Source organism: Anopheles merus, chromosome 3R (genome assembly GCF_017562075.2).
Source record: "Anopheles merus strain MAF chromosome 3R, AmerM5.1, whole genome shotgun sequence".
Lineage (NCBI taxonomy): Eukaryota > Metazoa > Arthropoda > Insecta > Diptera > Culicidae > Anopheles > Anopheles merus.
Window position 1 is genome coordinate 46,143,337 of NC_054084.1, and position 24,121 is coordinate 46,167,457.

The 24,121-nt window shown below is 39.7% G+C and overlaps 2 protein-coding genes across 3 annotated transcripts; both read right to left on the reverse strand.

Annotated features, from left to right (window-relative positions):
- Positions 1–3,711: 3,711 nt before the first annotated feature.
- On the reverse strand, positions 3,712–23,138 carry LOC121597608 (tachykinins-like). Of its 2 annotated transcripts, none has more exons than XM_041923482.1 (9): positions 22,770–23,138; positions 5,390–5,454; positions 5,017–5,273; positions 4,857–4,905; positions 4,650–4,791; positions 4,469–4,576; positions 4,327–4,388; positions 4,122–4,253; positions 3,712–4,044 (listed from the first exon to the last, which is right to left on the reverse strand). In XM_041923482.1, the coding sequence occupies exons 2-8, from the start codon at positions 5,444–5,446 to the stop codon at positions 4,122–4,124; spliced, it is 807 nt and encodes a 268-aa protein (XP_041779416.1). In that variant the 5' UTR covers positions 5,447–5,454; positions 22,770–23,138; the 3' UTR covers positions 3,712–4,044. The 2 variants fall into 2 exon arrangements, with proteins under 2 accessions (XP_041779416.1, XP_041779417.1); XM_041923483.1 differs by having other exon boundaries at positions 4,117–4,253.
- On the reverse strand, positions 11,136–11,970 carry LOC121597609 (snake venom serine protease BthaTL-like). The gene is made up of 3 exons (XM_041923484.1): positions 11,886–11,970; positions 11,475–11,827; positions 11,136–11,368 (listed from the first exon to the last, which is right to left on the reverse strand). The coding sequence occupies exons 2-3, from the start codon at positions 11,663–11,665 to the stop codon at positions 11,173–11,175; spliced, it is 387 nt and encodes a 128-aa protein (XP_041779418.1). The 5' UTR covers positions 11,666–11,827; positions 11,886–11,970; the 3' UTR covers positions 11,136–11,172.
- Positions 23,139–24,121: the final 983 nt, after the last annotated feature.

Consider the following 24,121-nt stretch of genomic DNA (forward strand, 5'->3'; position numbering starts at 1 on the left):
CCGATTTCAAAGCGGCATATAACAGTATACCTCTATCTCTACTTGTTGCTAAGCTTCGGAAAACTAGGTTTCTTTGGCTCAATATTGTCGTGGTTCAATTCTTATCCTAAGAACGGTTCCTATGTAGCTAAAGTCTGTGGCTCTTTCTCTGAATGTTTTCTCAGTTCGTCAAGGTGTCCCACAAGGCAGTGTCCTTTGTCGCTTACTGTTCATTCTTTTTCTCAATGACAATGTACTTCTATCCTTCCTGTTAACGGCTTCTTGCTATACGCGGATGACGTTAAAGTTTTTCTTCCTGTATCGTCTACAGCTGATTGTCTAGTCCTTCAATCCTGGCTCTGTAAATTCTCTACATGGTGTGCTTCTAGCGGTTTAGTCCTGTGTCCTTAAAATGTTATGTTTAATCTTTTTTCCGATCCTCTTCATGTATAACTCACCCTTATAGTCTCTGTGATGTCCCTATTTCCCGTGTGGCCTTGTCTAAGGATCTTGACGTCTTATTTGATCCTAGTCTCTCTTTCAAGTTCCTTTCAAGGACTATGTCATCAATAAGGCCAATAAATGTCTTGGTTATATTTGTCGTATTTGTCCACTGAAATTCGCGATCCTTTCTATCTTAAGTTCCTTTATTGTTGCTGGGTCCGTTCCGTACTGAAATATGCCTGTATTATCTGCTCTCCTGTCCAAGTGTCTCTGCTCCAAAGGATTGAGAGGATCCAGAGACGATTTACGAGGATTGTATTTCGTAGATCGCTTGGTCATCACTCTATTCCCCTTCCTTCGTATGACGAAAGATGCGCTCTATTAGGCTTAGCTAAGTTGGAGCACCGCCTCTCGGTCACACAGGCTTCTTTCGTTGGTGGACTGTCGCTTAATACGATTGATACTCCTTCCCTTCTGTCGCGTGTACATTTTTATGCTCCTTGTCGCACCTTATGTTATCGTTTTCGTCTCCAGATACCTATATGTCGTACATGTTTTGCTCGCAATGAGCGTAAGAGCTATTTCGTCTTTTAATAGTGACTTAGATCTGTTCAATTGCAACCTATCCCTTCTTGTGTAACGATCCCGTCTTTGCTCCTTTTTCACATCATAATATCCTTCCTCCTCTCGTCCGTCCTTTTTTTCTTTTTTTTCTTCATCTTTCGCACAACAACCGTGTAGCCGATCAAGGCCTGCTTGTACCGACTAGTCAAGTGGGCTTGGCTATCAGTGACGTATTACAAGGTTTTCCAAGTCAGTTTCGAATGTAAATATTATACTTCACCGCATCCTAGATGTATTTCAACAGCTATCAAATGGTTTATTAGTTTCAACATGAAATTTCGATTTCAACACATGATTTTCGACACATAACAAAGAATTGTCAAACTCAATCCAGCTTGAGTCGTGTTGAAAATCATGCTGTAGAAATTAAAAATTATTTTGATGGAAATGAAATGTAAAATCGATGTGGAACAACATTTTCATAATAATAATAATAACATTTACCGCACAATAACAATGTTTACATTCGAAACTGATTTAGTAAATCCTGTAGTTATCATTATCATTAGCAAATTTCATTAGCAGGATAGTCAGACCTACCTATGGGGGCACGGTCTATTCGGGACTTGAGCCCATGACGGGCATGTTGTAAAGTCGCACGAGTTGTGGACGGCACCACAAGACCGGCCCTTTTCTTACTTCCGAATGTAACCCAACGTGGCCGAGCAATAATTAAAAACAAAAAAATAAAAAATTAATAAATGCGGAGATGCGCGATTAGAATACGAGATTCATCAAAATGTGACTGTGATAGGTGTGGGATAGCGAATCGATGCCTTATGATTGGGATCTCGGCATTCAGCTACCCCATATATAAGAAGGAAGACAGGCGGGACTGCAACAACTACAGGGGTATTACGGTTGAAAAGGTTAGAGCTATTCAGCCGTACCGGCGCACTCGTTCGTTCCTGGGAACGTTCTCCGCGACGCTCATTTTCACTCATTTCATAGCCCTCTAGATCAAGGTGTGTTTATTTAGAAGGTGAATTATTAGCGCGTTTTCCGGGCGCCATCATTAAGTATTGTTATGTCAAATCGCATACAATTTTCTATACCCCCCTACAGCCCTTCCCGATTTTAATACCGGAGCCCCCAGTATTGTTATGTCAAGTCGTGAAATGTCAAATTGCTCTGAAGCACTTCACCTCCTAATATCCATACACCTTGCTCTAGATCAAAAAATAAAAAACCATATAGATTTTTCTCTGGCCAACCTAGTGGTACAACCCTGTCCACTCATGAACGACGAATGTTTCTCGTCGAACGAGTTCGCCGCTACGGCTGATTGTAAAGAAAATATTATACTCAACAAACATTATGATCCCCAATACCACTCAACTTTTATTTAATGTTCTACTCTTCTCCTCTAGCGAAGCACTGACACTAGAATCCCCTTCATCTTTTTGCCACCATCAATCATTAGCCCCTTCGATCATCGATCACCTTGTCCTCTCTCCGTTCTCACGATCATCTTTCTCTCACCTTCTCTCCTACTTCAAGGTCCAGGTTCTTTAGCCGCCTGTACGAATACGGCCGTCTTTATCAGCTGCCATCGACGGTCTCTATCGTAGCGGCCAAGGTCGCTACACGGTGTTGAATGCCGCCTATAATATATTCTCCCTGATCCTTCAGGATCGTCTTGTCCCGCACGTCGAAGAGATAGTCGGAAACTATCAAAAAGGATTCTGAAACGGAAAGTCAACCTGTAAGACCTTCACCATGCGGCAAATCTTAGAGAAAACGATAGAATACATACATAACACGTTCTATCTCAGCAGTTTTCAACCGGGTGAGAATTCTTACCGAGAATTGGTTGAATCTTGGTGAGAATTTCAACGAGGCGAGAATTGTACTTTAACACGTAAAAATGTAAACGTAAACGTAAACACGTAAACGTAAAAATAAAAACACGATTATTCATCCAATAATTGGCTGTAGCTGAGCATTATAAAAGTTTTATTATTATTCAAGAGCAACAATTGTGGATTGTTTTCAAATTAAAACTTTGTTGTGCAAAGTTACCGCCTGTTCTGTGTATAATATGCTTATGAAGCTGCAATCCAATGAATATGTTTATGTCGCATCCAAAATAACATGGTGTGTTCGTGGAAAAAATCAAAATACTCCTGTTAGTTAATGTCTTCTTCTTTTTCTTCTTCTTCTCTTTCTTCTTCTTTTTCTTCTATTTAGCGTATGCGGTCATGCCGTCCTGTATTTCGAGATTTATTCGTACCACGCAGCTGGATAATCGGTCCATACTACGAAGCTTATTGTTATGGCCCAACCAAATTGTAGAATTTTGCTACTTAATTCTGTCGGTTTCTTTAACTATACGCTATTTTCAACATAAAAAACTCGCGTTAATATCGCTGCTTGCCTTAATCCGACAAAATTATTTATTTCAGCTCAAGCGCACACGCGCGCCACAAAAAAAAACCCGTCAACATATTTCGGTTTATATTGATCGCCACTGCTCTCTGAGCACCGCTAAGCATTCTGTTCTATTCGCTCACAACTGTCACAACTGCTTTGGCAATACAAATATTAACCAATAATCAAACATATTTGGACAACACTTTTCAGCTAGTAGCTGTTTCGTCAAAAAAAAGAGTTCGGATGAGAATGGTAGTGTAAACCAGAACGCAATTAACGATGCAATAATACTTCCAGAAGCCAGTTTTTATTCATTTTCATCTGATATTATTCTCTGTGAGCAATTGTTTTGTTTGTTGTTGTTGTGTTTAAGATTTCTGTTGAACAATTTCACACGTCCACGCTCGAGTTACTGTACATACGCACCTCACCAGAAACGTTTACTTCCCGCACTGATAATGATGATCATGATGATATGTTCAGCAGCAGCTGCTTAACGGTAGATTAGAGAAGGGGTTAACGATACATTTACATTCCATGCATGCAAAAAGGGTGGAAGAAGGACATTCGCTGAGATCTTGAATAACTATCTTTCTGGGGCCACGATCCTTGTCGGTAATGATCCTGCATGAAATGGTTTAAAAAGGGAAAGACATTAGCTATTGAAGCGCTGTGATGCGTGAGTAGTATTGGTACATTACTTATTTCCCGCGCAGTCCCATGAACCCATTTGGGACCCGTTTTGGAGGGGCCGCATTCAGATGCATCGAGGGTCCCAGGGCAGGATCAAGCACGAGAAAGTTTGGATACTCTTTTGCCATACTGCCGGTGTTCTGAAAAAGAAAGCGAAGCAAAACACACAGCTGGAGAAGATTCGATTGATTGATCGGAGTGTGCAGCCTTTACCAAGTCGTCCAAACTCCATCGTTCGTCCAGCGATGTGTCAAAGCTCTTCTTGCCACGCATTCCTACCGAAAGAAAGAAGTGTTAAATAATTACCTAAAACTCCCAACGCTCTGTCCAACCGAAGGAACTCCAAAAAACAAACCCATAAATCCTGAAGGCGCCCGTTTACCGTCCCGGTAAGAGTTGGAACCGCCCCGTGATGCCTGATTGTTCCAGTTGAATAGTGAGAGTGACTTCTTGCCCCGCATTCCTGTGGACGAATGGTTCAAGGGGAACGTTAATTGCATTACTCTTGCAAACGATTGTCTCGCGGTATCGCATACCATTGAACCCTGAAGGGACACGGCGTCCTCGCATGCCCGTAAATCCGGTCGGCACACGCTTGGGAAGATAACGCCCCCCATCAATCCCGTACTGTCCGTTTGAATCCTCCTCACCGGTCAGGTCCGTCCGGCCAAGCTCGATCTGAAATGGCAAATAATTTGTTTATAAGCCAAATGCCGCCAAATGGATCAAAGCAATTCCCGTACCTGCTCATTGTGCGGCATAAACAGGTCGTTTTCCACCTCGAGCGCCGCCCTGTGTGCCAGTGTCATTATCCGGTTACCGGATCCGGGACGCAGATGCAAAAATTGATTCATTTATCAATCAATCGCTGCATAATCAATGACGACAACAATTCACCCTTACCTCAGACCATCGAGCAGCTCCGGACTGAGCCGCCATCGAGGCATAGCTCCACTCCAGCCGTACAGACCACGTGCTAATCCATCCCCAGCACCGTGACCCGTGGCACCGTCCCCCATCAGCCGGGACGCGTCACTGGGCGAGGGAGTGGGCGATGGTGAAAGGTCGTTATCGTTGAATGCGTTTTCGTTGAATGCCATGTAATTGGGCCTATCATCATCGTCGGTGCTCGGTCGGGGCATACCATCGCCGGGAACCTCCTGGGACGAGTGGGAATGGAGAAGGGATGTGGGAAAATGCAATTAATGCAATTAACGTGCAACGATTAATCGACTTATCGGCACTTGTGTCTGGCGCGTCGCGAATGACCACTTACCGAAACACACACATTGGTTAGGCACGCGAGGACCAGCAGTACAAAGGGTCGGCTCATTGCTAGTGCTGCAAGCAAAACGAAAAGGCAGGGAAAGAGTTAATTATGAACATCTTCCTACGCGGTGGCAAGATAAAACAGAACCGCACACTTCTCCGCCTGTGTCTGACGTCACCGATTGATTGACACAAATGGTAGTGTTTGTACCTTTCAATTCACAATTTCCTTCTTTTTTGGTGGTTTACAGTGCAACAATCCGTCCGTAATCGAAATATTCGAAGCTAAGTGGAATTTTACTCGTTTTGTTTCCAATGGGAGCCGAGGCGCGATTGAAATGTTTATAGTTGTCAAATTGATTTCGTGCCGATCGTTGTGATTACACGTTTTCGATGATGTTCCTTGCATGGACGTGCATCATGTTTTGCACCAACCGTGCATGCGAATTCGTTTACGAAGTTCTTTTTTGTGTGTGTGGAAAGTTTTACCCGAATTCAATGAAATGGCAAAGCAAGTACAAATAGCAATATGGTGAATTAAAATGAATTTTCATAGTTGTACTGCATTGCAAACTGTGTTCCCGTTTCGATATGCTTTTTCATTAATTTATTTGCTTGTTATTGAGATCAATCTTTGGGATTGATGAAGATAGATATGCACAGGGTTTGTTTTACATTTTCAACGTATTTTGGTTGTTTTGAGAAATACTGAGATCATAGGTTTTACTTGGACATGAAAATAATAGATTATTAACTTAAAAACAGTTACTATATCATGGGAAGAATTCAAACACATGTGATGGGCTTCTCACAAAAAAATGAGAAGAAAAAATATGGAGCACCCTACAGCAGCGGTCGGCAGTTAAGTCCGGCCCGCGGGCCAAATGCGGCCCGCCGCAACATTCAATCCGGCCCGTGAAAGGATTTGACTGATTTTGAAAGATGGGAAGAAACGATTCGTACACAAATTACTGAAGATCTTTTAGTGTACCATATTAAACCATCGTGCTTTTTCAACTTTTAATTACAGATACTGAACGGTCCGTCATTCTATAGTATTTTTATAAAAAGTAGAAAAAGTACGATGGTTCGAACTCGAGGTCAATATCCCCTTAACTTTTGCATGAAAAAATATGCCATTTTTGGCTGGCTGTAGAAAACAACTAGGAAAGATTATCTTTCTTTACATTTACATCTGTTGAAAGGGAATTATTTCAGATTACTTGCACAAATAAGTTCAAGACTTTGCAGATTGCCTTTCGTCAGTTATTGAGAATTTTCACCATGGTGGACGAAGACATGCATGATATAAGTTCTACGTTCGATTTTCATCAATTCCTCCTGAGTTTTTGCTACAAAATTATTAGAGTATAGTTTTTGCATCACGTTAGTGTAGAATAAAATCGATGGGACACAGGTGACGGATGTGGGACCAGTTTGCGGACTAGGGTGTTATATCGAAATTCTGTCGAAATTCACCTGAAATGATTGCATTGAGTTTTCGCGAAGCCAGTGGATGCGATTTCTAATTCCTGATCTGTTGATTCATGTTTCCCATGTATTATTTTACTGTTTGGTGGGTTGCATCGATATCCCGGTCCAGCTAACGCAGTAATGTAGCCACTTGTCCCTCCGTCTTTATTTCAGCTTCTTTTGGAACCTCAAAAATGAACCTGGGCTTTCTTTCGATGCTTTGATTGTTGCCAAACGGACGTCCACAATCTTCCGCACGAAGTCCATTTTGGACGCTACTGGGTGCCATTCTTTGATTGCGCACGCTTTTGATTCACTTTTGGCCATCATGGTTAGAGTTAGACTGATAGAGGTGTCAAATTTTGTCTGCTAACTAATAGGATACTACTCACTCAAAGTGTTTTTGTTAGTGCGAGTTAAGATAAACCCATGAAAAATCGACAATTGTTGTCCATTTTTTAATGCAACCGTTAATATTAACATTATTTTAACACCACAATAAGACTATCGAAATGAAGGTTGCATACGAAATTTTATGATTTTGTACATTAAAAAAAAATTAAGTAGGAATTATCAATTTTGAACCATAATTGGATAACACAGGAAACACAGGATAGGAAAACAGCAATAATACCAATCGCATTGCTTGATATCATTAACCAGTTATTTTGTTTCTAAAATTATATAATGGAATAATTAAGTCACAATAATAGAAAAACCGCATTCTCCTGGCCCGTGGCTTTAGATCATTTACTAAATTTGGTCCTTTGCCTCAAAAGTTTGCCGATCGCTGCCCTACAGCGTGGGTTATTTCGGGAGCGAATGGGTGGTTACTTGCGATAGATGCACCCGTCCTTACAAGGACGTACCTGCACTGCTCGCTTCTGGCGCACAACCCTTGACATGGCCTGAATAATCATTTGCATGGTTACAATAAGTTTAAGAAGCATGTGAAAGGCAGGCATGACAGCGTCAATTCTGATGGCAAAGAGCAAGAAGAAATTGAGTTTTGGCCTACATTTGGCAACTCCTTCCTCTGCTACACGTCTGACGACGGTCTGCTGATCGGAGGACACTGCCGTTGAAATAGAGAAGAATATATATTTTGCCTTCAGTGTTCTTTCAATGTGCGTATGTTTATACAACTCACACATTTAATGGCATTTAAAATTTGCCATCAGTTATGATATGCGGTTTAAAATTTTGAAATTTGGTTTCAAGATTCATAATCACATTTGAAACTTTGGGTTCGGGTCGATAGCAAAACTCTGTTGCAATTGTGTGTTTTTGGACTCGTGTCTTGGAACGAAGTTGCTCATGAGTTTTTGGAAAATTGACGACAAAGTATTTTTTTGTTACGATTTAGCCGCATCCTCAATACATCGCGTAGAAACGGATTTCTGTTCTGAGGGCATTTCTTTCCCGTGTAAAATCTCAGACGCACGCCGTTAATGTTAAGCCAATGAACAGAGGGGAGATTGTTTAATTGTTTAATTGTTTCTTGTATTTAAGTGATTAGCCAAACAAGCGGCCTTATCACTGAATTAAAACTAGAACTTAAATAAGTATCGCAAAGAGTAGGTTAAACGCAGTGTACAATGTCAAGGCGTATCAACAGAATCTTGTAGGTTGGTGCCAGTCAAATAAAGTGTAACGTTGATTAAATTTACGGGCAAATTTCAGTCATAGGGTCGTTCTCGCTGTATGCACGTCTTATAAGGTCAGTTCTTATTAGTCTGTAGTTACGGAAGACTCTAGGAGGGGCATTTATATTGACTCTAGCCTATAGTTCTTGCGAATCTATCTCATCGACAATAAGTTTGGACATAAACGTACATTGGGCATTATCATGACTCCTAGCAAGTGTGTCCAAACAGAAAAACAAACAACGAATATGATACGATGGATGAGGGTTTACAGCTTCAATCCTATTAGACCATACACAATCCAGTGGACAGCTTCAATCCTATTGGACCATACACTAGAGAACGGACACCAAACTGTAGAACTAAACTTTAGGGTGGAACGAATATAGGACTTATACAGAGTTAACAAGCAATGCAATAAAACTAGATGACTCAATAATCGTAGTTTAAAAGATCCTAAGAATAATTAATATATACGAATGATATGTTTTTTCGTGTTTCCAAGGTACATTGATATGGTCTGTGAAAATTGTAATATTAAATAAAACAGATATACATATTTATTTGTCTACCTTCTGGTTACATAAATACTTCAATAATACTCATTACCTATTTTCCTAACCTAGCAAAAATTAACAAAAAAGTCAGGCACTACGGGATTATGAAGGGCTCTGAGACGAGATCGGAAAAGGATAAGGGAAGGGTGAAATAAACATCTACTGAACTTGTACTGAACAAATTGCACGAAAGAGGTGGGAATTACGGACCACCTTAGTTCGTCGAGACAGGATCAGTAGCGGAGGACGGTTACGCTTAACACGGTTAGGGCCGTAGAAAAGGGTAGAACAAATAAGGAATGGAGAATCAATATCACCAAGGAATAATGCTGTTAGAATCTAAAATAACCAAAAACGGATGGAATTCTTTGCCAAGCATTTATTACGTGAAACGCGCTAAAAAATTAGTCGTTTTTTCCCGCTGTTGGTTCAAGAGCTCCGAATGTTGCCCTACCATTCCTTTTTATCCCTGTCCTGATCAGTTTCGTATTGGTTCGGGTTTTCTGGCTATCTTCGGATGCCTCCTGTTTATGACAGGTCGTTGGGCACTCTCCCATCAAACAGTCCCAACAAATGCGATCCTAGCACACGCTCGATATGTTCAATGTGGGTCCTGTAGCTGTAGGGGACTAAATAATCGAACAGTACTCCTAAATCGATCTGACCAGAGAGCAGAAAAGAGTCTTCAGGCGGATTGAGTCATAGAAGTCGCAAGCAATTATCTTTATGAAACCCATTGTTTTCCGCGCTTTATTGATAACTGAGTGAATGTGGTGGCTGAAGATGCGAGGTTTGACTAACACAATGCAAAGAATTTGCAGTAAACGATGGGACATTGCAAACGACAAAATGAAATGACGCCACACTTATCCGTGCATAAAGTGAAGGAATTACAAGCACACCACGAGGAAAAAACTGAATGTCAAGAATGATTTGTAGGGAGCACAATCACTAGGCAAAGATATAGGGAGAAAGATTTTGAGGTCGTCTGCGTAACAGTGTCCTATCGTCGGGAAAATTTCCAAACACATACCCCAAGCACCTAGCACTGTGCTACTGGAGCGTTCGTTGCAAGCCCGATTCTACCGCGTTTACACATAAAGCTCTCCTTTCAGTCACCAAACTCATCCAAATCGATAGTCGCCCTGTCACTCCACAAATCGATTAGACAAAGAAAAATTATCTTCTGTCTGGTTGCAATAGTCTCATAACTCATTACATCATTATGACTAAACTTGTTTAACAAATATATTACAATTACTATCTGAACTACACAGACTGATCAGTAAATAACGGTTCCACTTGCTGTGAAATCTACTCCAACATTGATAATAGTACCATGAAGCTGCTAGACCAGACCACAATCCTCAAAGCAGAAACAAAAGCCTTGATAGTTGCATCCAACGAAGGTCTGCATAGGGATAAACTCAACGTGATCTTCAATGACAGCACAAGTGTCCTTCAAACACTTTAATCTAGATCCATCGGTGACACAGCACAAACACAGACGCAAGCCACCAGGATAACAATATACTGGACTCACCAAAATATTCCTTCTGATGTATTCCTGATTACACAGGCAATGGCGGCAATGAAATAGCAAATGATGAACTAGCCAACGCAGGACGTAATAATTCAGCTTGTTACCACAACCCCTTTCCATGCCGTGACTTCAGCAAAACCATAATCGCCAATAGTTCGAACGCTTCTTGGATTAGTAGTGGTAGTTTATTCCTGGAAAGCAGTATGACTTGGAACATCACCATCGATCATCCATCACATTCGTTGCTATGAAACTATTGGAATGTTTAATTTAGAACAAAATATGTGAATTAATCTCCTGGTACAGTCTTCAACTTGGGCGACTTATTAACATGCCTGTCGAGAGCTCAAACTTCATATAAACCGTCCCCCCCCCCACATAGCAAGAGTCAGTTCTTCGTAACAATCCGGCTGCGTGGCAGTCAATAAGTCTCGAAAGCCATGATATGACCGTGTAGATCGTTACGCCAATAGAAATATGTGAATAGATTAACCTTCTTCAAAGGGATTAAAGCGTATTACAACTATGTTTGAAACAGTGTTAGTTTATTTCCGATAAATATCAGTATTTATTAGATTCCAGTTTCGTTACGAATAAAACTGCGCATGCTAGGCGCCATAATCCTAGTAAATACTGCTGGCCTAGCACTAGTACAGCCGTATCCTGTGTACGCAATGATTCCGGTAAGTTTTCCATCGCAAACGAGCGAACCACCCTGATCCCCATAACAGATATCCACTCCGAAACAGTATTTAGCGCAGATCATGCTTATGGGAGAGAGAGTAGCGTTATCATAATAACCATGAACGAACCAACCAACGGAGTTTTGATACTCCTATCTGTTTACATACTTACTTACGTAGACATACTTACTTGGAAGTAATTAAATCCTTATGGTAAAAGGCCCATGAACGAGAGCAGGCACTCTGTGACACAATATTCATGGATCCGTAATGCAATTCGTTTAACTCATCTCGACGACCAATCTTCGTTTCACCCAATCCAATGACATAGCATCGAGATCCGGGTGATACTTCAGTTGTTTGAAGGGCAATCGGAGCCATATTAGTTTTACCTTGGAATGAATTTATTGGCACAGATATAACAACCAAATTGAAATCGAATGTACCAAAATGATATACTATTTTAGGATGTAATGTTATTTTAGTCACAGGTATTGCAATTCCTCCAGATAACGGAGTTGTGCCACCTCCGTAGATAGACAGCTGAAATACGAAAATTTTAAAGCAATATTCTCATAGAAAATAGCATGAACATACTCACTATTGAAGGAACTGTTTCCAAGTAAAAAAAAGAGCACCCATTGAAAGTACGTGCGAAGGAGTAATGATAATACCACTGCACCAGAACAGACCATTATTGTAAATGTTAACAAAGAATGGATATCTCTCAATGTTCACTTTGATACCATTAATAATGCGTCCACTTTGCACTACTTCTTTAGCTCCAGTCTTGACATTATTATAGCTCTGCGCTCCACATTGAGCTCCTGCTTGTGCTGCAATCTCATTACAGCACAGCAGTCCCAAAAGCACTAGACTAATCACTTGCATCATAACTTATTTTGCACGACTATGGAAAAGCTGTAAACGTTCCTCAGTATTTATAGCTAAAATTTCCAACACTCCGATGTTAGCAACTACTACCACACACAGGAGGCATTGTGTGTGTATATCAGCAGACACAGTAGGTTTATCACTTCAGTTGTCTGCGAACAGAAAAAGCTGTTCAAATAAGAAACATTTAATAAGAATGATAGCAGATATCTGTGTACAAATGCAAATATACAAAATCGGGTCTTTTGATTTTTGGGGAAAAAATACGTTGCTGGAAATGCTGATTGTATCTTTAGCTTCTACTACGGTGGTGGAAGATCTACAATCGTAGTTGAATGGACACAACCGTAATGGATGCTATTTTATTTATGTATCCTTTCCTATTTATGTATCCTTACTTTTTACTTCGTCGCTTTATTAGACATGATTTTGGCAAAGGATGGCCCGTAGCATTGTGGCTTCATCAATCTTCAGTCCTTTGTTAAAATTCATTTTTCCCATTCGGGTTAGTTTCTTTCGTTTCAACCATTCTGCATAAAGATGCTGAATGCTTTGCAACAGCTCTCATTCGCTGATCATCGCGTACTTCAACTTTGTTAGCTTCTGTTTGGTTATGAAGTTCCACAGTTTTCAGACCGATTCGACCCTCCTGTTGTCATTCAATTGACCCACCTTTACCCGCATTGTCTCAGTTATGCGGTTTTCAAGATGTTGAATCAATCAAATGTTATGATCACAACGAACTCTCTCTTTTTGAATGTGAAAACGCTCTAGATTACTCGACCTTCTATCTTAAAAGTGAGTTGGTCCGTACTTGTAACTGTTACGGGCAGCCATGCCTATTCCAAGACTCATCGTGTCATTTGGGCTCTCACTGGTCGACTTCCAGGAGAATGATGCGCACACTAGCGCACGCATAGTAAGCGTACAATTGTGTGTTGTGCGCGTAACACGGTGCGCACAGTGACCGATCGAGAAAGAGCTCTTGGCAGGGCAGGTGCGCGGCCCGTACAGTAGCGGAATTCGGGGCAAGTGTGCCATAGGGGCAAGAGTGCCACCAAGCATTTTTCTATAAAAACGTTAGTAAAATGATCAATTGTGTATGCAATTGATTGCGTTCTAATGATTAGGTATACTGTGCCGAATTTCATATAAATCAATCGATTTATTTTGAACTATTTTATGTTGAATTTCAAAATTGAGCAGAAAATTTGAGTATTTCAATCAAACCAAATAAGCTCTCAAAAATCATGGGAACAATTAACCGAGAAAATATTCATACCACTGTAAGGCTGGAAAAACGTGAAAATTTTGTAGGGTTATTTGAAAAAACTTTCTTTTTCTCACTGAAAGATCCTATTTAAAAAAGTTACAACTTTTGGGGCAAGAGAGCCACTTCTATTTGGGGCAAGTGTGCAAGTGCTACCATCTAGAAATACATACATTAGTGCCACGCACGTAAAAATTTCCAATTATCTAAGAAATACGTTTATTTTAACCAGGTGGCCGTCTGGCCCCATACTCTTGCCACATAGCCCAAAAAACAACGTCTTTTTCGTCCCTTTTTAAAAAGCTTCAAAAACAGTTTTCCAGTGCACTTTTTTAATTCATTCATTATAACGAAATTCATTCATAATTGAGGAAATAGATATGAAATCGTTATGAGATTTAAATCGGCTTTAGATAAACATTTGGGCCGGTCTGGTGGTACAGTCGTCAACTCGTACGACGTAACAACACGCCCGTCATGGGTTCAAGCCCCGAATAGACCGTGCCCCCATACGTAGGACTGACTATCCTGCTACAAGGTCCTTGAAAGAGAACAGGTCGAAGCGCTTAGAGTAAATTTACAGAAAGCCATGGGAAAATTTTGACAGTTAAAGTGAGCATTGTTCATGTTTAGCGATGGACTTTGCTATGGAGTGAATGAGAGTTTTGTTCAGCATTTTACATTCAATTCCTGTTAGAATATTTGAATAATTAGAATCCAATTAGAATATTACATGACTGATACAATCCAAGGATCTCATTTATCATTCGTAGCCGGGTTATAAGTAAATGACGGTATGCATAATTGTACCAGTGTGTGTCAATTGGATGTTTCATTTTACTCTCAGTGTTCAATTGAAAGTAAAAAGGACTTCTTTAACCCAGTTGAACATGTTAAACATTTCGTTTTTCCAGCAGGACCGTTGCAAACGGTAGTGGTTTGTGGTCACGGAATGGCAAACAATGAAAAAGGTTATCAATGCTTCTGAATACAGAGTAGACTGCAATTACTTCTCCTTTATTGTCCAGAAGTGATTGACCGCAAGAAATTTAACCAATATAACCTTCCTAATAGTAAATTCGTCCACTTTTGCGCGTTAACTATGAGCCGTTTGTTTGTAAACACTTTTTCATGAAACTGTCAAAAGCGAGCTGAAAATGGTAACCTAGCAACGGGTTTTGCATCGACCTGTTCTCCTTAATAGATCTTGGGTTGTTGTGCCAAACAAGAAGAAGATAAACACGTTTTAGTGAGTTATAACATGAAATGCTTAGAGTGGCACATTTGCCCCAAATTCCGCTATACGTTGTACAGTGTTTATAGTATTGCATGTCGATTAGTATTCTATTTATCACTACGTATCGTGTAAAATTTTTAAGTAATAAAGAACCAAAGATCTCGGTCATAACACTAAAGTTATGCGTACTGCAGCACTTCGTAGCTACTGCAGCAAAATATGCAAAATTGTTTTTGAAATCTTCAATATAGTGTGGTAAGAACATGATAATGATTACTGCGTTTGTTAGACGATATGAATATTGCAGTTACAGTTTGTATGATGGTATGATACCGGAACCAAGGGTTTGTCCCGTAAAACTGCGTAACTGCTGCCAGTGACTAGCAGATGAGGAACGATTGAGCAATGACATTGAAGACATGGCTGCAATAATGATAAACGCTTATGATGTACATGAAAGTCTTGGCACGCGCCATGTCATAAAAACACGATATTCAAACAGATGGCAATCCTTCGATTGTTTGATGAGTTGCCACTCCTATACCTATAATAACAGGTATAGCTGTTGGCATAGGGTGCTGCTTGAATGTGCTTTTCACTTCATTTGCCACATGCCACATGCGTATTGAAGAATTTGCCAAAGTTCACGATTTGTTTTGACACATTTGCCTCAGTGATGCTGAAATATGAACATTTGAAATATTAATGACATGGATTTTTTAAAAATTACAGCAGAACGTCGATTACCCGTAGTGCTTGGGACTGAACTGTTGCTGGTTTATCGAATGTCACGGATAATAGTTCGAAAAATGTATAATTCTTATATATTTTATAAACTCACTGTTTATATTGACAATTTACTAAATACCAATCGATATATCACTGCAATTATATTTTTTCAATAATCGTTATCACTATAAAAATATGCTGAAAATTTTACGCTATTTCTTACGCTGTTTCCAACGCTCCTACTCAACTTCCTACGCTATTTCTACGCTGCATATGTACTGCCGGGTGTAGTTTGGCGACCAACAGGACCGGCGTGAGGTTTGGCTCCTCCGGCCTGATCAGCTCCTGAACCTGAATAAGTAATGGTAAATCGGTTTCTAGACCGGTAAAGGTATGGTTTGGTTTTAGGTCTTCAAAGTAGTTGTCATCAAGTTACTGATTTTAATTGCGTTTTGAGGCCAATAATTTCGTCGCTCACTTCTGAGCACCCCTGAAATTTAGTTGCGCAGCACTATAACCAGACCAAATTAACTAATTTGTTAACAAAAATTAAGTTCAAAAATTTTCTTTTTGCCACAAAAAAAACTGTTATCGTTCAAGGCCTGCTTGGGCCACTAATGGGCATGGCTTTCAGTGACTTATTAACTACCATAGTAGCATAGTCAGTCCTACGTACGGGAGTAAAGTCCATTCGGGGCTTGAATCCATGCCGTTAAGTCGTACGAGTTGACGACTCTACCAAGAGACCGGAAAAATACTAGACACTAGATGTTTTTTACGAGTAATTTAACGATCGCTGCAAATGTTTGCTACGATTGATATATGAAGCTGTTAAATTCATGCGCATGGTTAAGCCACCCGTCGGTTAAATTTTCTCCGGATTATCGATGTTCTACTGTATGTCTAAATTCACTACAGTTACATTACTTAACTCCTTGAGTTTCCTTTCCAAAATCACTTACATATTTCATATTCTTCCCTACTTTGTTTCTTGTTTTCTTAATTTTATTTTGCTTTTTTTGTTATGGAAAGATGATGAAGAGTTCGGTGCTTATGCACGCATCCTTTTGCGAAAAGAGTAACACAAAACTGAGCACACTGTTGGCTCGATCATACGCCTATTGCACTAGATTTCGAAGTATATTTTTTTCTATAGACAGAATTGTTGTGATCCGACCTGTCGAACTTGCGATCGCCGTTATTGCAGTCACTCACCGCTGACAGTCCTGCCAGCGTGTTGATGTGTTTGTGAGAGCGGTTCGGCAGTATAGGGCAATGATCGCTCGCCAGGGTTATGAACGGGAGCGATGGTGCCGTACACGTTGGTTGTAACCCGGACCTACAAGAACGTCCTCGGTGTAAGCAGTCGAGTCTTAATTCAAGTTGTTAATAATACATTTGTACTAATTGATAAAGTTTGCAGTTAATGTAGCTAGTAACACCAACATTTAATATCACAAAACCCCCGTTACAACACAAAAAGAATAAATGATTTTGGAATACGCTCCGTTTCCTGAAAAAGGTGCTTCGGTGATTTGAGACAAATCCATAACCGAATCCATTGTCAGATGACCTTTAGAAATCACTTTTATATTCAATTGTACTGTAACTAAATTAACCTATTCTTTTTAATCATCTAGAATAAAACGCAACATATCATACCATACGTTGTTTTGGAGAAACCACCACTCGAATAAAATCATAATAAAACGATATGGGCGGTCCCGTGGTACAGCCGTCAACTCGAACGACTCAATAACATGTCCGTCATGGGTCCAAGCCTAGAATGGACCGTCCCCCCGTTGCAAGGATTGACTATCCGGCTGCGTGGTAATGAATTCAGTCTCGAAAGCCTGTATATGCCGGCATGTCCGCGTAGGACGTCACGCCAAATAGAAGAAGAAGAAGAATAAAACGATACAAGTGTTGGACACCATCTCATCACTTTTGATGCATTATTGTTTTGCAGAAATATACTATTTTTATGTTTTGTAAAACATAAATTAGCATTCCTGTTATGCACATCTACACCATCCGACTATCCTGAAGAAACTTGTTTGCACTATTCTGAATCCTTTCGTAGCAGACCAGTTTGAGATAATTTTTTTTCGGCAGTGAAAAGGATGAACATAGAAGGAAGATAAAAACATATGAACTATACTGAACACATTATTTTAACATCATACTGTTTTGTTTCCAAGTACTTTCAGATAAAATGCTGTTGGGGGCTGTTGCTAAAACTTTAAACACTAAAACGGGTGAGAGTTTTCGCAGGACGTAACAAACAAATCCCTACTTTCCATTTTGTCCGAAACTCATTCATCAAACGTGCACCAAATTCAATAACTTTGACATGGATCGCATTAGTTTTTGGGAGCATTGTTTTAGTGTTTGTGCCAGGGCACATGAAAGCGAGCATCTTTAAAATCGATAATAAACTTTGATAGATTCCAATTAGAACCGACCTTCACGGCCACTCGATTCGAGTACCCTTGCCTGTACCACAGTACTAATGAAGAATAATAGCTCCTCTAAATCGCCAGATGCTGCTCGGAGTTGCTAGCCGCTTAACTGGTTAATGAAATACATCGCCCAAGGTGTTCACACCATGATGATGTAAATTGCCTTCAACATGTCCTACCCAGAACACTTACGCACATGCCATGATGGGTTTGGTTGGAAATCGGTATTTTAAAATACGGAGCTTATGTTGGTTTCGTTCAATGTTTGAACGCTTTTCCCCGGTGAGATTGTGCTGGATGGAATATGCAAGAACAAGGATAATGAAATTACGATACGAGATGACGGGAAAATATTGAACGCTCCCTAGTAACAATGTGTAACGATCGGTAGATCTTGTTCACTGCAGTATTCACATTTGAGTTTAAATAACTTTTTAATGTATAATGTACAATTGTTCTCCGTCCGACGTGTAAACTAGAAGATGATAATATTTTTTTTTAAGATGATTAAACTCACAAACTTCTTGCACCTTGATGCACCAGCTGGTTCGCTGCACATTTTATAAACAACTTTGCCCATCTTCATCATCAAGCACACTAAATCATCAAGCTCGCGATGTTACAATAACACCACACAACGGGTCTACACAGGGAAGGGCGTAGATGGATAATATGATTTCCGGAGCTTGGCGCCTTTCCCGTTCGCTTTGGAGCTGACCAGGCTAGGCTGTGGCGTGTAAGGGAGATTTGCAGAACAACTGAGAGCGAAATCGAGCGTACGCTAAAGCTGAGTGAAAGAAGCTGCCAGCTGCCAGATAGTTGTTTCCGATTTATTTAATACAAACGGCAGGCATCCAAAGCGGCGAAGCGACTAAATAGAGTACCGTTGCTAGTCGTTGGTCTGTTGCACGATTCTCGGGGAATTTGTGGTAAATTTAATTCCAGTGTGCCTGGTTTTCCTTCTCTCCCACCGTTTCGGAAAGATGATGTGGTCGATGTCGCGCGGGATGCGCCTTCGAGAAGGCAGAAGCAGCCTGCAGCAAGACATCCTGAAGGGTGGCTCACGAGCGAAAACAACGAATGCGGTTTTAAAAAAACATTCAAGGACGCGTCCATAGAACAGTTACATTGATAGTGATATATTAATACACAAGCCGTTGTTCTGGGTGCGAAAGTATCACGTATTGTGCATGAATATTCATACCCAGCGATGGTCAACGAAATAGAAACAGTGGAGAGCAAATGCAAATAATGCGCTAGCAACGTGGCATAAAGATTATGCTCACGTACCGACCGGTTCGCGGTCAGGTATACTTTCATTCCACCTTTCATGCTGTATGTTGTGTGGTTTTATTTGCAATGAACCGGGGAAAAAAAGTAAATTATCTTTGAATGCTAACCCTGCTCTAGCTCCGGTGTCTTTGCAAGATCACACAGCCGGACACATACGGGGAACTAAGAGCGGATTAAAGGAAACATTTTTAGTAACGGACATTCGAAGGGCCGATTAGCACGGAATGGGTACTCAGACTGCTAAATATATTATTTGACAACTATGACGGACGGAAAAGTTGCCTAGCCGGTATAATATGTCCCGTAAGCTATAAGTCGCTCTCAAATTCGTGATGTATCAGAGTCTTGTTTTAAACTTGTTGTTAAAAGGAAGAGGAATTATGAAAGCTTTGATGATAATTTTAGTGACCTTGGGATTAATGTGACAAAGATCAGTTACAATTTGAAGAATATTATATGTATTAAATGGGCATATAATAACTCCAACTATCATTACATCATTAATGACAGTTGTAGGGGAAGGTATGCAAAGACTGATTACTTAAACTTAAAACTAAAGAACATTGTTAAAAATCCAGTGATAAAAAAAACAAAAAAAACTAGTAATACGGCCTTTTTGGACTGTTCCTCCGACTGTTTTGTTATGTTTGGTCACACCTGATATCATACTGAGATAGCTATCAGACACTATGGGAAGGGGTGAGATGAACAATTTTAGAAAACGCTAAAAGAGGATTCTTAATATTACCTACTGTTTTCCGTGTCACAGCCGAATATACTAAATTGCCTAATAATCTGGAACCACCGTTTCGCTCAGGTGTAAATCTAAGAGAGCATACACTAAGGCATTTTTGACTCCTCTAGCACAGTGGTCTCCAACCTTTTTAGGATCGCGTACCACTTGGCTGTGAAAAAACATTTGCCGCGGCCCACATCTATTGAAGTCATACATTTTGTAGATTTAGTAAAAAAAAATTGATCAAAAATATGTTTTAATCTTATTCTAGACAAGCATTGTTAATAATTATTAACGGTCGATTCGCTAGCATAGTGTTGTTTTTTTTAGATTCCCGAAAGAGGGCGATACAGAAAATGTTGAGTATAGTCAGCGTCTACCATTTATCGGGATGAGCTGTCCCGAAGCATCCCGATCTAGACTGAGCGAAAGATGCAAGGTCACTCTTTCATTAAACGACAAGTGACGGAGTTTTTAGCGTCTCTAAATAAAAAATAAAGCAATGGACTGCTAAAAAATGTTTGTTTTAACTTAAGCAATAATTTACTAAGGGCGCAAGAAAGAGTCCTGTTGTAGTGTGCAACAAGCCTATTGAAAATGTATTTTTGATCGTGGGAAAAAATGCACATGTATTGCAATAAGCCTTTCTTTTCAAAAATATAAATTCTTTCGCGGACCACTTCTGTTAACGCAACGGGACACAAGTAAATCCGCGAACTACAGGTTGGAGATCACTGCTCCATCATAATCAGCTGCGGTTGCTTCGAATTGAAGGAAGAACAATGTAATTTTATTTTCAGAAATTACTTAAGTACGCAACCCCAACAAATTTGGTGGATTTATTCATCAGTCATTATAGGCCATTTTTTCACCAAGGAAAAATGCAACATTCTAACGTAGCTCTTTGAAAAGCTGTAGAATCTTTTATCTATTAATGATAAATGAATGATGTCACATCAGTTTCACTTCTTAAATTTGACTGTACACAGAAAATGATTTAAGTTATGGCGAGATATTGAGTTTTATGACATGTTTCATCAGCATCGTGCAAGTAATAGTATGATGTATGGCTGCTCTTTTCACCTGTGTTTCATTCTTTGCAGATTTCAATCCTCCAGTGACAAGTTGGTCCATATCTCCCAGTGTACCTTATTTCATTAAATATTTATCAGAATATGGCTTATCTTACACGAAAGGATAGGATATTCAACGTCCCAACTATTTAGACTGTATAACATATTGAAATAATGAATGTAACCCAGGCTTTACTCAATGATGAAGTGTCCTTCTTTCTCACTTTGGTTTCATGATGCTTAAACCACCAGAAATTAGGATTTTTATTGACATTCCAAAACAGATTCTTATATACATCGTCACACCATGAAATTGGATGCTACATAGTGGAATTGATGGATTAGTACTTGATTATAACAAGTATTTATAACAAGTGTCCATATTTCCTGCAGTGTTCGTCTTTAACTACCTGTTCCTAAAAAAGACAGAATTTTTCCTGCCTTTTATGTATATGTATAATAATATGTGATATGCTAAAAATGAAGCTTCTAGTGTGATTCAGATAATTATCCGTCGATTTTGTTGGAGGTTTTTGACACAAATACAGTGTGTCTTCCCAATTACATTTTCTCTTCTCAATCTCTTTTTAATGAAAAAACTTTTTTTTCTTATGAAAGTGAATGTTATCCGACTCATACAAATTTCTAATATAACAGTAAAATATAAAATTTTACAGTTGCATAATGAACATTCAGGTAAACACTAAAAAAGGCTCGTATTATATTTGTATGTCTAAAGGACTTCCACACGGACTAAGTTGTGCCCAACACCGCCAACCACCATCATCATGTATTATAATTGGGCATTGAAAAAAAAAACTGAAAGTAGATCTCAAGCGATTAGCTTCGTTCAGAGTACTTAATTCAGATTAAACCCATACATTTTAGATGAAGGCCCATCCGTAGCTTTAATCTCGCTTGTAATGCATTTAAAAATTTACGCTTTAATTGATCACATCGTTCAAAGCGGAAGCTCGGGTTAAATGAAGGGTTAAACGAAAAGAGCAAAATTAAATTATTGATGGCATTATGTTACATCAATAAACAATTCATTTGGAATTTCTTTGGTCAGTACTGGTACTTCCGGGCTTAGCTCATTGTGCCTCACAGGTGGTGCCGAGTAAAAAACAAGTAGCTAGTAAGGAAAACCTTTCCCAAACTTCTCTTGTTGTAAAAAAATAAGTATCCTTGCGCTCATACCGTTTTTATGATTGATAAGCGCCAGGGATAAAGTACACACAAATGAGCACTTGTAGTAAATTATCGCAAAGCATAAAGATCACATACCAGTCTTATCGTATTACACACCATACGTTAGAGAGAGAGAGAGAGATAGAGAGAGAGGGAGAGAGAGAGAGAGAGAGAGAGAGAGAAAGCCCATCTCGTGTCACTTGCTTTTAGAAAGCTTAAGCATCTTAAGCATCCTTTCTCGTACGTTAACTCTTCCAATTATATCACATATTAGTAAGCAGAAAGGGGATGATGAATAATATCATCATTTCGTTTCACACACATGCACACTACTCACAAAACACACACACACACTGCACATTTCCCGTTACGAAACACTTTTGCTCGCAAACATAATTAAATATTCAACTGCTTTTGGTGGCCTTGCCATCAGAATAATACCTTGCCTGGCATATTAACACCTACTCTGGGCCGTTTCTGCCAAAGTCGGAGCCGAGGTGTTGCTTCCGGTGTGGGGTTGATTTTTTTTTATTTGGATATTTTTTGTTAACAAGCTCGCTATCGGATACAGCAGTTCATAAGCATACAGTAATTGCTTACCTGTTGGTTGGTTGGGGTTGCTGTGATGGAAGAATAAAGGGAGAACGCCTGGTGCCTGGTGAAAGCTTGATCAGGTCCGGTCGAAAAGGAACGATACAGTACCCGCAAAGGCGGAAAAATACAACTCAAATCCTACCCCGACGTACTAAATATTAACATAGGACGCTGGTTTGGTGCACGGCACGGGTAAGGTGCAATGCATGCAGCACTTTTAACGGTTTTTCTTCTATTCGCTTCCTGTTTCCGGTGATGGGTGAAATTCAAACACAACTCAGAACACCCACCCAGCACAAAACACGTGCTTATGAACGCGCTGTGGCACTGTCTCTTTCTCCGCTAACGACACCAACCGTTTGAATGATTCAGAACCATCACACTTGGCACCTTTTATATAGCGTCGGGAAAGTCATCACCGGACAACACCGGGTGGAGCGGAAAATGGGTCCGCACACGCTGCCATTCGGCGCTATGGGGCATGCGTTGAGCATTCGCGGGCATTTGAATTCGCGGACGGACTGAGCCGAAGGGAAGACACGATCGTCCCGGTTTGCGTCTCAGCGTGGAAAGCGTGGAGCGTTTGTGTGTTGTTGGAAAAATCAACCCAACGTCAGTAGCTGGCGCGATGACTGAATGCTACACCTAATTCGGATAGGATTTTTAAGGGATTTATGGATTTGCCGAAAACAACGGAGCAAGTGTTGCCGAGCGCCGGTGAGGATAATTAGTGAGGAAATTAGTAAAAGTTGTTCAAGTTACTAGCTTGTTTGTTGTGCACAGTTATACAAGGTTAGGCACATTCGACACCAGAGATAGAATAGTGTGTCGTAGGAAAGTTTTTTTATTTCTCTATAAATTACAATTACTCAAAAGAATGCCGCTAGAAGAACATACAATCTGAATTTATAAGCCGCACTGTTAATACTTAAATTTGACAAACACAGGTTCAAATCATGACATTATTAACATGCTTCATTCAAAAAAAACGGGGTTATTCTGTTTGAATTGTTTGTTGTTGATCTTATATAAAACCATAAAATGTAAAAAATATAATTTATTTATAAGGCAGTCAGAAATAACTATCCAAGAACTGTTGAGCTAATTTAACAGTCACATAACACGTTTTCGTAAATTTGTAAAAAAAAATAATTTGTATAGTTATGCAGGCGATTTAGATTTCTGTTTTGAAATCTTAAAAATGGATGTTATGCTAATAATATTTCACATAATTGAAATCCATTTTCATTTAAAAATGAATGCATGAGAAGGAATTTAAAAAATAGAGTCCAAATGGTAAAAAATAAAATACTTTGAGTCATAAAATAATTAAATAATTTTGCATTAGTAATACTAGT

Coding starts and splice junctions, on each gene's coding strand:
- LOC121597609 (XM_041923484.1), bottom strand. CDS start 11,665: ATGGCTCCGATTGCCCTTCAAACAACTGAAGTATCACCCGGATCTCGA. Junction 11,369..11,474: donor AAGGATTTAATTACTTCCAA/GTAAGTATGTCT, acceptor CTCTCCCATAAG/CATGATCTGCGCTAAATACT.
- LOC121597608 (XM_041923482.1), bottom strand. CDS start 5,446: ATGAGCCGACCCTTTGTACTGCTGGTCCTCGCGTGCCTAACCAATGTG. Junction 5,274..5,389: donor TAACCAATGTGTGTGTTTCG/GTAAGTGGTCAT, acceptor CACTCGTCCCAG/GAGGTTCCCGGCGATGGTAT. Junction 4,577..4,649: donor TGTCCCTTCAGGGTTCAATG/GTATGCGATACC, acceptor ATTCGTCCACAG/GAATGCGGGGCAAGAAGTCA.